Raw genomic sequence first — 12,123 nt, 5'->3', positions numbered from 1 at the left:
ATTCTTAGATAATTTTCAAAAACAATTATGAGCCCAGGAGGTCTTCAACAAGCCATTGATATGAGCTGCATTTAATATTTATAATGTAATTAGTTTCCATGTAGCCACCACTGGATTTCCTGTCTTATTTTTTATTTTTTCTGACTAAAGTGCTCATAAACTGTTTCTCCTGATTCGGAGGAGGTCTGAACTAATACTTTGTTGATTGATTTTGTGTGACGTTTTTATTTATGTACCAATAAACTGTGCATATATTTTCTCACAGTAGAATCTGGTATCTTTACCGTTTTTTTTTGTTTGTTTTTGGATTTGTGCTAGAAGGATATTTGATAAAAAATTTCAAACACCCTAGTTGCTAGCTTCTCGAACAGCTTCAGTTTGGAGAAATCTAGCCCTAAAACAGCTTTGATGTCTAAAGTTTCATAGCAGCTCATGCAAATGTTATTTTACTACGGCAAGGATTCATTTCACTGAGAAACGTTTGATAGTTCTTTTTGTTATACAACCGGTCAGTCTGTTTCACATGCATCTGAACAGATCTGGAGTCTTACTCATTAATATTCATGATATGTGAATGCCTCGCCTCTGATTGGCTAACAGCAATGTGACTCTTCCACTGCCTCTGTTTGCTCTTCTTTCTTGTGTAAAAAAAAAATACTGATATTTTATCTCCACAACTAACACAAGCCTGAAGGAGTTCTGCCATATTGTTGAGTTGCTAATGCTAACCGTTAGCCGCTTCTAGCTGAGAACCGCTCTCTTCTGACCACTAAATCAATGCAGCCTTCTGCATTTGCCAGCCAAGATGGGTAAGAAATTTTTCTCAGACATAGAAAAGACTGGCTCAGTCAAATCCGAGTGTATTTCCTTTCAGCGGCTAATGCAGGAAATAGGTAGCCTGGCAAGCCAGACTAAATAAATGTATTATTTAGTCTGGCAACGCTCCATTGACAGCTCTCGGTTGTGGGGCGGATTCTACCGTTGTCTTTCAAATGATCTCTGCATGCTACTGGACAAAGAATGTGACATACTCTTGTTTCACTCTGTTGCATCATCCCACCCACCAGGCATATAGAGTGCCCTGATTGGCCCACAAAGCGGATAAAGCTCTGTGATTTGTTCACTAAGCAGATAGAGCACTATGATTGGCCCACCATTATGGACCAATCGCAGCTCTTTATGTGTTTGAAACCCCTCTAGAGAGCTTTGATTGGCTAGCCAGAGTCCTGGTAGGAGCTGCAGAGGTTCCAATGGAGCGTGCCTAGACCAAACTTTGCAAAGCAAGAATTTGGTCTAGTTCACTAGGCTAGGAAATAGGAGTATTATCAGGGTCCTGGGTCACTTTGTTCCCGGGTTTCTGCACCAAATAAGGCGCTTACGCATTAGCGTCGGCACGGTCAGGTACGGAACCGAAATTTGGTTTCACACTAGGGTCAGATATGCGTTTTCCAGAGCTTTCCAAATGCCTCCCGACCCTTTTTTTCCAGACCTCCTCCCCAGCTGTCCCGACTGGGACCAAGGTGACACTACGCCTACCACCTCGGATTGGCAAGTAGAATCAGCCAGCGAGGGGTTATCGCATGCATGATTCGTTTTCATGCTGGATGCTGTTAAGTAAACTTCTCTGTCTGTAGCACGGAACAGAAGAGAGTGTGTGGCCCACAGCAGCAGAGGACAAGATTATCAGGACACACACAGCTAATTAATAAAATAATGTGGTTCAGAGTCTCCAAAAGCAACACAGCTTATACCCGCCTTTGTTTATCTTATTATGGAGGACACCACATATTAAATGCCACCCACAGACTCTGGGATTTCTGTGTTCCTGAGAAATCCTTTGAATTATATGTGAACACTACGTCACCCATTCGAGACCAAACTCACCTCAGACCGCGCGACACTAATATGTAAATAACAATAGTTGGTTTATAGTCCGTGGACCGGTTCCGACCAAGCTGCAGCCAGGACCAGATCACAGACTAAAAACTAACAACTATAGAATTCTGTGTACGTACTGTAAATTTCCTGTCTGCAAAGGTTAGTAAAAAAAAAATGCTGGAACATCACTTTTTAGTGATTGGAGCTGTTTTATGGCAGCAGCAACACACTGTTGTGTATAAATGGAACCACGCTCTGTTCAAACCATGTACTGAAAAAAAAATTCCACCGGCTTGCTGTGTGGTCATTAAAGTAATCTGAATGTTATGTGGGTTGGACTAGCTGTTAGCTTATCAGTCCTGAAGGAAAAAACACATGGTTTCTCCAAACAAAGGCAACAGTCTGATTATAAGGCGAGTACTTAAAGGAAGACTAGGCAGTTTTGGCTTGTTTTAAGCACCCCCTAGTGTCCGTTTGTAAAACCAAAACCAGTCTTGTCATTTCATTGCAATTTTTGTTTTAAACATGGTTAATTATCCATAAATGTCACATTTTGTGTTTTTTTTTCATTCTGTGGCTGTTTGCAGTCAAAATTAGCCGTTGCCATATTTCAACCTTGAATTTCAAAAATAATTTTACCACCTACCAAAAACTGTGAATTTTATAGCATTAAAAAGGCGATAAAATACCACTTATGTGAATCACTATTATTTTTTAAATTGGACTTATTTTTCTTTGTAATTGGCTTCATTGTGCCTAGCCATTAGCTCATCAATTGATCAGAGCGAATCAGTTTTTCCAAACTAAGGCTGTTCATGGAGCTACACAGCAGGTAAGAAAATAATTCATCATAACTTTTTTACAGAAACTCACCTACAACATTTTCCCTTACAGGAAACAGGTGTTGGGGGGGCAACAGAAAAGCTTTTTTCTAGGCAGTTTTGGCAAAACCCATCTCCTCTCTGTGCATTTGTCTTTTTTAACACCTTAATCTAACAGCTGAAATGCCTCCCAGTCTTCCTCTAGGAGCGATTCATCATTAAAACAAATCAGCTGTGTTCATGATCTAAATCATGAAACGTGCTGGAACCAGACTGCAGCACCTGGTATGTCAGCTCCATTTTTCCCAACGGACCGGACCTGCAACTCTGAAGTAGCAAGTGGAATATTCTGGCTACAGGGTGCAGGTGGTCAAGGGTCATTTTAGGGTTTTGGTTAATTTCAAAATATGAAAAAGTTTTAAAAGTATCCCTTTAAACAACTGAAGGTTTAAGTTGTTTGCTAGAGGTAATATATAAAAACATGTTTGTTTTGAGGATTTTTTTTTTTACAAAAAAATAAAGTTACCCTAAAAATAATTAAATAAAGGAGCACACAGCTCATGTTAAATGTCAATAGTTGTGCCTCAGGCATTTCAAATAATTTTTAATAAATAGAAAAACTTTAATTGTTTGATAATTTTCACAAATCAAAATATAGCAGCACTGATATAATACAATCCTATTTTTATTAGATGCTGCCTCTAGAATGCATGAACAGATGTTTCTGAAAGATGTGTAGATGCCAATTTGCTGTTTAGATTTGAGTGACAGTCTTGATGGATGTTGAGATTTATGTTTATGTATTTAGCAGACGCTTTTGTCCAAAGCGACATACAAGTGATGAGAGATTTAGAGAGAGAGAGATTTAAAAGTTAACGTTCTGTCATTTACAACAAAACTAAATAAGCTTTAAAAAAACCTACGTGACTAAACTAATGGAACTTCTGTCTTGTTTGTTGGTGAGAAAGTCTTGGTGCGTTGCTTCCAACAGGTTGGTCACGCAGCAGAATTTCAATTTGAGTTTGGAGCCTCAGGTCAAACCCCCCCCCCCCCCCCCCCCCCCAACACACCCCTCTACGATGTGGCTTTCTGCTTCACATCACTCCTTCAAAACCACTGCGCTCCCCTTTCATAGGTGGAACTATGTTGCTATGGTGTTTTGACCAATGGGATGGCATTTCCAGAAACACAGTCAGTCGCTGTCTCCCTCTACTTCACACACACACAGACACACACACGCACGCACACACTTGAAGAAGCCTGTTGAGCAAATGCCCCCCAGTAACAAAAGCAAGGCCTCTTCTTTGTTTGTCTCGTGAACACCGGTCAGGAGGTCACATACTTTATTTTAGAAAATATGCGTTTCCACACTCTGAGCTTTATAGGTGTGGTAAAACATCCTGCATAGAGAAAATATGACAGTGGTAACAAACGAGAAAAAAAAGTTAATTTAGACACCTATTGTTGGATATTTTCTCTAGTCAAAACAGCCAAGTTTTACCTGTTTTGTAGCTGCTGATGACAGCTGATGCAGAGCCGTCTGAAGATGCCCAGCTTCTGTGCAGTTGCTTCTTGTATGCAGAAATCTCACCAGATTCCCTAAAATATTTAACATTTTACATTGTGGATGGAGGAATGTGCATTCATCTTTTGATCTCTCTTTCAGGTACCTTGCTTTTCAAACTTCAGTCATTTTCTCACTTCTTGCTAATGAAAGACTGCAGATCCTTCCAGCTTTGCGTTCAGAAAAGTTAACCTTTCACTGGATTTGGATTCGTTTAGAAATACAACCTCCTGCTTACTTTACCTCTTTTACTAGTCCCAACTTTCCTTAGATGCTTATAGGCCTTGCAACAAAAAATAAGCAGGAAATACTACGATATGAATAGGTGCATGTTGGCAAGTGCATTGGATGATAAAAAACAAAAGGAACATTATTTGGCATGAATACAAAAAATGAAATGTTTTGCTGAGTGATTATCAAGAATTATTGGAAGGGACAACGGTAGTCACAGTGCTGTCTGGCATCAATGTGAACCAACACAGATCACAAAAACAGACTAATTTGTTCTCCACTGTTTCATGCGCTCACCACCTCTAAACCCTTGTTTTCCATCCACGAATAAAACGCTTGATGAATATCATTATTCTACAGTCACTGGTGGAAAAACATTCATATTTACAGTTTTTTCATGAGACATTCTGCTAGGTTTCTCCGGCTTTTTCTTTCTCTCCCTGAACCGTCTGCAGGTGGTTCAGAATGCCTGTACTCGGCTTCTGACCAAGTCCTCCAAACACACCCACATCACCCCGCTTCACTGGCTGCCAGTCAACTTCAGGGTTCAAGATCCTGGTTCTGGTCTATAGGGCCTTACATGGACAAGCACCATCTTAAACTGGTGATCTTCTTAGTCCCTACACCCCCAGCAGGTCCCTGAGGACCAGTGATCAAAGCCAACTGGTTGTGCAGCACCAGGCTAAAGACCAAAGGTGACAGATCATTTGCTGATGTGGCCCCCAGACTCTGGAACTCTCTCCCTCTGAGCCTGAGATCAGTGGACTCAGTGGTCTCCTTTAAAAAGCAGCTGAAAACTCACTTGTTCAAGCTGGCTTTGGTGTGACCTTCATCACCCTCTCCTTGTTCTGCTCTACCTATTCCACCTTCCTTAGGATCCACTGATTTCCCTCTTTCCCATTCACTCTTTCTTTACATTTTTTAATCACAATTGTCTATATTTTTTTGCTAATTTAAAATATATTTTTAATCATTTTCTAAATTATTTTTTATATTTTTGTTTTTGTGAAGCGCCTTGTGAATTTTATCTTGAGAGGCGCTATAGAAAAGATCTTTTCCTCTTCACTGAGGGGACAATGACAGTGCTGTTGACAGATTTAAAGGAAGCAGCTCCCTAACCAATCACAATTCGACAGATGTTTAGAAAAGCGGGCTAGACTGTGTCCATCCTTGTCTATCAATGAAGACATAAGTATAAATCAGGCTTTACACTAACACGGTAATGATAAATGGCCTGTATTTGTGTAGCACCTTCTTAGGGTTCTGCTAGGCAAGGCCTGCCGAATGCTGGCGCCACCGGTCCCTCTAACCACCAAGGTGGTTAAGTGTCTTGCCCAAATGGTAAATGGCCTGTATTTGATATAGCGCCTTCTAGAGTCCTGGAACCCCCCAAGGCGCTTTACAACACAATCAGTTATTCACCCATTCACACACACTGGTGGGGATGAGCTACGATGTAGCCACAGCTGCCCTGGGGCGCACTGACAGAGGCGAGGCTGCCGAGCACTGGCGCCACCGGTCCCTCCGACCACCACCAGCAGGCAACGTGGGTTAAGTGTCTTGCCCAAGGACACAACGACAGCGACAGACTGAGTGGGGCTCGAACCTGCAACCTTCCGATTACAGGACGAGCACTTAAGTCCTGTGCCACCGTCGCCCAAGCACACAACAGCAGCATTCTCTGGTCAGAGCCGGGATCAAAGCTGCAACCTTCTGATTACTGGATAACCCGCTTTGCTGCCCTTAACATGAACCAATAATGAATAAGCCACAAATTAAAAAGATCCTCAATGTTGGACAAAAAATATTACATAAAAGGTCAGTAGCAACAAAGTCAGGTCACCACCAGTCCGTGTTTTCATAGCCTCCTGTAACTCCCTCAAATGAGTGCAGGCTGTGCCGGTGTTCACTCTGGTTAGCTTGCTTCACCTCCAAAGACTTTCCAGTTGACTTCCATTTAAACTTGAAATTTGCCTCTGAAGTAGCTGCCTTGAGATTGCCTTAAATCAATCCAGACAACTGGAGCAGACGGCCCAAGAAAAGTGAGGCAGAAAACCTAATTCCTGATAGCAGGTAATGTAAACTTAGTTTTAGCCACATTCGCAGACAACGCACCAAGTGGAAATAGAAATTCCTCTGCTGCCAAAGAGATAGGTTTGGGTTCAGAAACCCAGTTTAAAGCTGCATTAACTAGACTGAACCACATTTCTCAACATAAGATTAGACTCTAAAGAATTTCTGGTATAAATGTGACACCTAGTGGCTGAACATTTTATGACTACTCAGTTTTGGCATTTTAAAAAATAAAAACTATTTTTACAAATTTTGCACATAAAAATGTTCCAATCTAGGACTTTATTTTTATTCAGCATACTTTCCCCTAAAAACTGGATAAAACCTTACAATTCAGAGCTTCAACAGCAAAACAAATTCATATTCAACTAGTAACGAATTGCCAAACTTTATTTTAAATCAAAACAAAGCACAGCATTAAAACATTATAAACACTTTAACATCCATCGACGGTCTTAAAAGTGTAAAAGAAAAATTATGCGATCAAGCACTTCTGGTTTAGCATCATGCTCAGATATTAAGTCTGTTAAACTTGTAGGAACAAGAAAAAAAAAGATTCACCTTTTGAACGACTTCCCATTATCGAAGCCTCAAATAGACGAAGGTGAACAGAAACGTACTGATTTTCAAGTTTGTGATGCTGAAAAATGCATTCAATCGTGTTTATTTACGTTGTCAGTGTTTCAAATGACATGTTAGTAAGAAGCCTGCGATGCAGTGTAACACCTGGTCCTCAGGCAAGACGCAGGTGAGATCAGCCCAGGGATGGAATTGGGGGGAACACAGAGGGAAGTTTTGACAGAGTTTAGGTTCAAGTCATGGATATCACGTGGGGTCGGGGAGGGCTGATTTCGAGGCTTTGTTTTCATTTTGCACCGGGTTTAGGCTCCAGGGGTTGGCCAATGTCTTTCCCTCGCAGCTTCCGCCCTGGAAAAACAGATTGACAAGCAAAAACTTTGGCATACTTAATATTTACATTTATTAACAGTATTCTGTCACTATTCTTACCAATTGCTCTCTCAATTTTTCCCATGACCTGGTTGTTGGGTATTGCTTTCCCAGTCTCATAATCAGCAATAACTTGAGGCTTTTCATTAATTTTCTGTCAGAAATGGCCCATTTAGTTAATTATGTATAAATAAAAGTAATGTCCCGCTCCAACATGTGTACTCACAGTAGCGAGGTCTTTCTGGGTTAATCCTTTCTCCTGCCGGCCCTGCTGAATGACTTTGCCCACCTCCAGTGGAACCCTGTCATGGTGTAGCTCCTCCGTCTCTCTGTCTAGTTTGGCTGTATTTTTTGTCACAAGATGCTGTTTGTTCTGCCCCGCAGACCCTGTGGGACAATCACGCATCGTACAGACCAGTAAGGCTTTAAAATTATATTAACGTTTGCTGTGCATAGATGAAGCTAAAGAATCAAGATTAATATGTTAAAAAGGTGAAATTCACATTTCTTGCTCGTCTCGAGCTCTTCCCCGCGTCTCTGAGCAGCAGTGACTGCCTGAAGGAAAGAGAAGACCAAGACTAGTTAAATGTTTTAAATTAAAGTGGCAGTGTGTAGTTTCCATGTGCCGGGGGGGGGGGGGGGTGTACATACATATATTTAAATGTAGTTGTACACAGTCATGACTGTTAAAAAACATTACGGTGATGGACGTTACAGGGTTTCCCCCAGAAAATGAGTTAAGCCTGGCGGATTCGGGCCGCCGGGGGTGGGGGTCGCGCGCTCCATCCCGCAGCGCTGTGAGAGCGGGGGTGGGGGGTTTGCACACTTTCTGCTGCCGTTTCTCACTAGTATCAGCTGATGGAGGGCTCTAGTTTCGTTGCGCCATTCGTGTCAGCGGACACGGTAGGGTCGGGGAGGGGGGCAGGGCATGACGCTTAGCCTGGTGGGTGGCCAAGCAAAGCCTGGCGGGCCGCCAGGCTTATAAAGCGCTGGGGGAAACCCTGATGTTACCTGTGAAGCAGAAAGCATGCAACCTCGGCGTGACTCCTCAGACTTTGATGGTCCTTCAGTTAATTCCATCGATAGAGTGCAATGCTGATTGTAGTTTCCGGATCTGCTCTGGGTCCTGCGCCTGCTGATGGCATCATCATACTACGGCATCCCGCTCGGCCAAAATATATTGCACCTCTTTTTTGATTCTGTTCTTTCACGTATGTTTTGGGAAAAGTTTAGCAGTCTTGTTATCGAATTTGTGTTCTGTACATTCAGCCAGTCATCTAGTGTGATGTCATCTACAAGTGCAGGACCCCGAGCCAGCCAGAAGTAACCATGGCGTCCAATATGGTGTCCCCCGAAGACACTAGACCAGGCAACACCCCATTTACTTTAGACCCGATTTTTAAGGTTACATGTCCAACGTTTGGACATAATTGTATTAATTTCCAACATTTCAAGGAATATCATTAAAGGTAAAAATACACTTTGACATTTTAACTGTTTATTTGCTGGTGAACCACAACATTATCAGGCTTGCATTTAATTCCATTTGCCTTTTCACTTTCAATCATAAGATTAATATGCAACTAAAGTGCTTATCAGTGTGTGTTGATTCAGTGCAACAAAATGATACTGCTTTTACAATCAGTTGGACTACCCTTTCAGCTGGTTGTGGCACAATGTGTGCAGGTCATTGTTATTTTGGGCTGTATTTGCAGGAAACTGTATATTTTTTATTCATATTTGTAGTAAAAAGAAAGATAAGTGGAATAATTGAACAAATTTAGGTATGAAGGGCTGAAATATAAACACTTTTGCTTGCTAAACATCATATTCTCTGCGACAACTTATGGCTGCGGTAGTTTAAAGTTACCTCCGCATTAAGATAAGGAAACTAAAAAAAACTTACATTTTAAAATGTCTGTTTGCAAACTGGTAATGAGTTAATGAATTATGATAAACAGGAAGTATGAACTTTACTTTCAAAACGGAATAAACAAAGTCAAGTTACACGTTTTTAAACCTAATATTTGCGAAGTAATCCTAAATAATATTAAAGACAGGAGTTTCAAAGGATTAGCATATGGCTGTTAGGAATGACACACACACACACAAACCAAGAGGCTTTGTTTGCTTTGGTGAGAAGCCACTGCAACGAACATGTTGACGCAGTGGAGCTAACCTGTGCTAGCTAAGATTCCTCCTTAAATAATCGTAAAAAAGTCTCACGCGCTCCTCGGAAAGAAACGGGCACATGTTGACATTAAACTAAACTACGGTGTCTGCCAAAAGTCCGACTCAAAACAAAGAGCACAAACAGTTTTTACACACAGTAAACAAGACCTTAGCCAGGGCTTAGCTAAACCAGTTAACAGGAAAACCAACGAAATACACACTAACAACCCAATGTGAACGATTAAACTAACCTGTTTAGACTTGGCCTGCGCAGCAGTGGGCCCCTTCTTCCTCAAAACAGTTACGGTGTCCCAGTCGCTTTCTGCCATGTCGTCAGGGGTTACTCGGTGATAATCTTTGTTGTAGAAGAAAATAGTTGGTCTGAACACTGAAACCACTATTTTACAGAAGGTTGTGCCACTCCAACGAGACAGCTCCTTCCAGAATTATCATCCACACGCGGTCTGCCGGTCTGCCAAAGCTTTATTTATAACTGGCCGCGGTACACTGACAGAACGCTGGCGTCCAGCAGCGCCCTCTGCTGGTCGAGCGATACATGAAGGATTTCACTTGTTAATTACAAAATTACATCACTGTTGTTTTTTGGTCATTCCAGAGTATTAACAACAAACCCTAAGAAATGAAATACAGACGTTATGGTTAATAATCTTATAATTTACACAAAATATGATTTACATAAATGCCGATATTACAACATATACAGGTGCTGGTCATAAAATTAGAATATCATGACAAAGTTTATTTATTTCAGTTTTTCCATTCAAAAAGTTAAGTCTTATATATTATATTTATTCACTACATGCAGACTGAAATACTAATTATATATAAAATGTTTATTTCTTTAATTTGACATCTTATTGGGGGCCTCTGCCCTACCTCCCTGGGCGTCATGGGCCGGTGTCTTAGCTGCTGCCGTGGATCTGTTGCTGTCGAGGCAGATGGCTCTGCTGATGTGTCGTCCATTACCTGACCCATCTGAACTCAGCCTATTGTTTACTCTGTTGTTCACGTGTGTGTGTGTGTGTTGTACATTCACCTTGGAAATTGGTTGCGGGGGTGGGGGGGTAATTGTCATTTGTTTTATACTTGGGGAGGGGCTAGGATGGGAATATGGGATATATGGGGCCATTTTAATCTGTGAAGCACTTTGAGTTGCATTTTTTTTGGTATGAAAAGTGTTATATAAATCAAGTTGATTTGATTTGTTACGAAAATATTTTAAAACTATCAGATAATCCCCTTGCAATTAGGCTTTATGCTTTCACGGGACAGCTTACACTTTCTTGAACCTTTATTAATATATAAGATTTGTATGTTTTTTATTTTTAAACTCATGCTTTTGTTCTTTTATTTTATTGTATATTTGATAACTATGTCTGCCACCATACGATTTAGCTCTCATTAATTTGGTATCTTGTAGGTGTGAATTTAAGTTTTGGGTTCTTGTATAGTTATTGTTCCTACTATGTAAATAGTTAAAAAACACTAATTACATCAGAAAGGTATGTTAAATCACCACACAGACTATCTGATTGTCACATGACATGTACATGCATCTGCCTGCTACAAATAAAGGATGAAATTTACTGATGTAAAATTATTTGCATTGATTTGCAATGCCGTCTTACACTGATTAATAGGTTCTAGTAAATGTATTTTGTATTTATCGTATTTGTGAATGTCTCTTCAGACACTTTAAAGTTTCATATTCTTTTATAAGCACTTTGAGTCATGTTTTCATTATAAGAAGAAAAGAAGAAGAAAATATCATTTCTATAGCGCCTCGCAAGATAAAAATCTCGAGGCGCTTCACAAAAACAAAAAATGTAAAATTATAAAAGAATTTAGAAAATGGTAAAAAAATATATTTAAATGAGCAAAAAATAGACAATTGTGATTTAAAAATGTTAAGAAAGAGTGACTAGGAAAGAGGGAAATCAGTGGATCCCGAGGAAGGTAGAATAGGTGGGGAGAGCAGAATAAAGAGAGAGTGGTGAAGAAGGTCACACCAAAGCCAGCTTGAACAGGTGAGTCTTCAGCTGCTTTTTAAAGGAGACCACTGAGTCCACTGATCTCAGGCTCAGGGGGAGAGAGTTCCAGAGTCTGGGGGCCACAGCAGCAAATGATCTGTCAACTTTGGTCTTTAGCCTGGTGCTGCACAACCAGTAGGCTTTGGTCACTGGACCTCAGGGACCTGCTGGAGGTGTAGGGACTAAGATCACCAATGTAAGATGGTGCTTGTCCATGTAAGGCCCTATAGACCAGAACCAGGATCTTGACATGAACCCTGAAGTTGACTGGCAGCCAGTGAAGCTGGAGGAGAAGCGGGGTGATGTGGGTGTGGTATAAAGCTGCTATATAAATAAATCTCGGTTTATATTCAAGATGACCAACTGAAGTAGCTGTATGACGACT

At 40.8% G+C, this 12,123-nt stretch overlaps 1 protein-coding gene across 1 annotated transcript; it reads right to left on the bottom strand.

Annotated features, from left to right (window-relative positions):
* Positions 1 to 6,939: 6,939 nt before the first annotated feature.
* Positions 6,940 to 10,211, bottom strand: edf1 (endothelial differentiation-related factor 1). The gene is made up of 5 exons (XM_015942826.3): positions 9,939 to 10,211; positions 8,019 to 8,070; positions 7,742 to 7,902; positions 7,576 to 7,669; positions 6,940 to 7,494 (listed from the first exon to the last, which is right to left on the bottom strand). The coding sequence occupies exons 1-5, from the start codon at positions 10,014 to 10,016 to the stop codon at positions 7,433 to 7,435; spliced, it is 447 nt and encodes a 148-aa protein (XP_015798312.1). The 5' UTR covers positions 10,017 to 10,211; the 3' UTR covers positions 6,940 to 7,432.
* Positions 10,212 to 12,123: the final 1,912 nt, after the last annotated feature.

This window comes from Nothobranchius furzeri, chromosome 6 (genome assembly GCF_043380555.1).
Source record: "Nothobranchius furzeri strain GRZ-AD chromosome 6, NfurGRZ-RIMD1, whole genome shotgun sequence".
NCBI classification, from domain to species: domain Eukaryota; kingdom Metazoa; phylum Chordata; class Actinopteri; order Cyprinodontiformes; family Nothobranchiidae; genus Nothobranchius; species Nothobranchius furzeri.
This window is presented reverse-complemented; position numbering and strand designations above follow the sequence as displayed.

Excerpts from the sequence above, each read along its gene's own strand:
- edf1 (XM_015942826.3), bottom strand. The coding sequence starts at position 10,016 with ATGGCAGAAAGCGACTGGGACACCGTAACTGTTTTGAGGAAGAAGGGG. Across the intron at positions 7,903-8,018 it reads GCTCGAGACGAGCAAGAAAT|GGTCTGCGGGGCAGAACAAA; the intron begins GTGAATTTCACC and ends ATTGTCCCACAG. Across the intron at positions 7,670-7,741 it reads CCCAGAAAGACCTCGCTACT|AAAATTAATGAAAAGCCTCA; the intron begins GTGAGTACACAT and ends CATTTCTGACAG.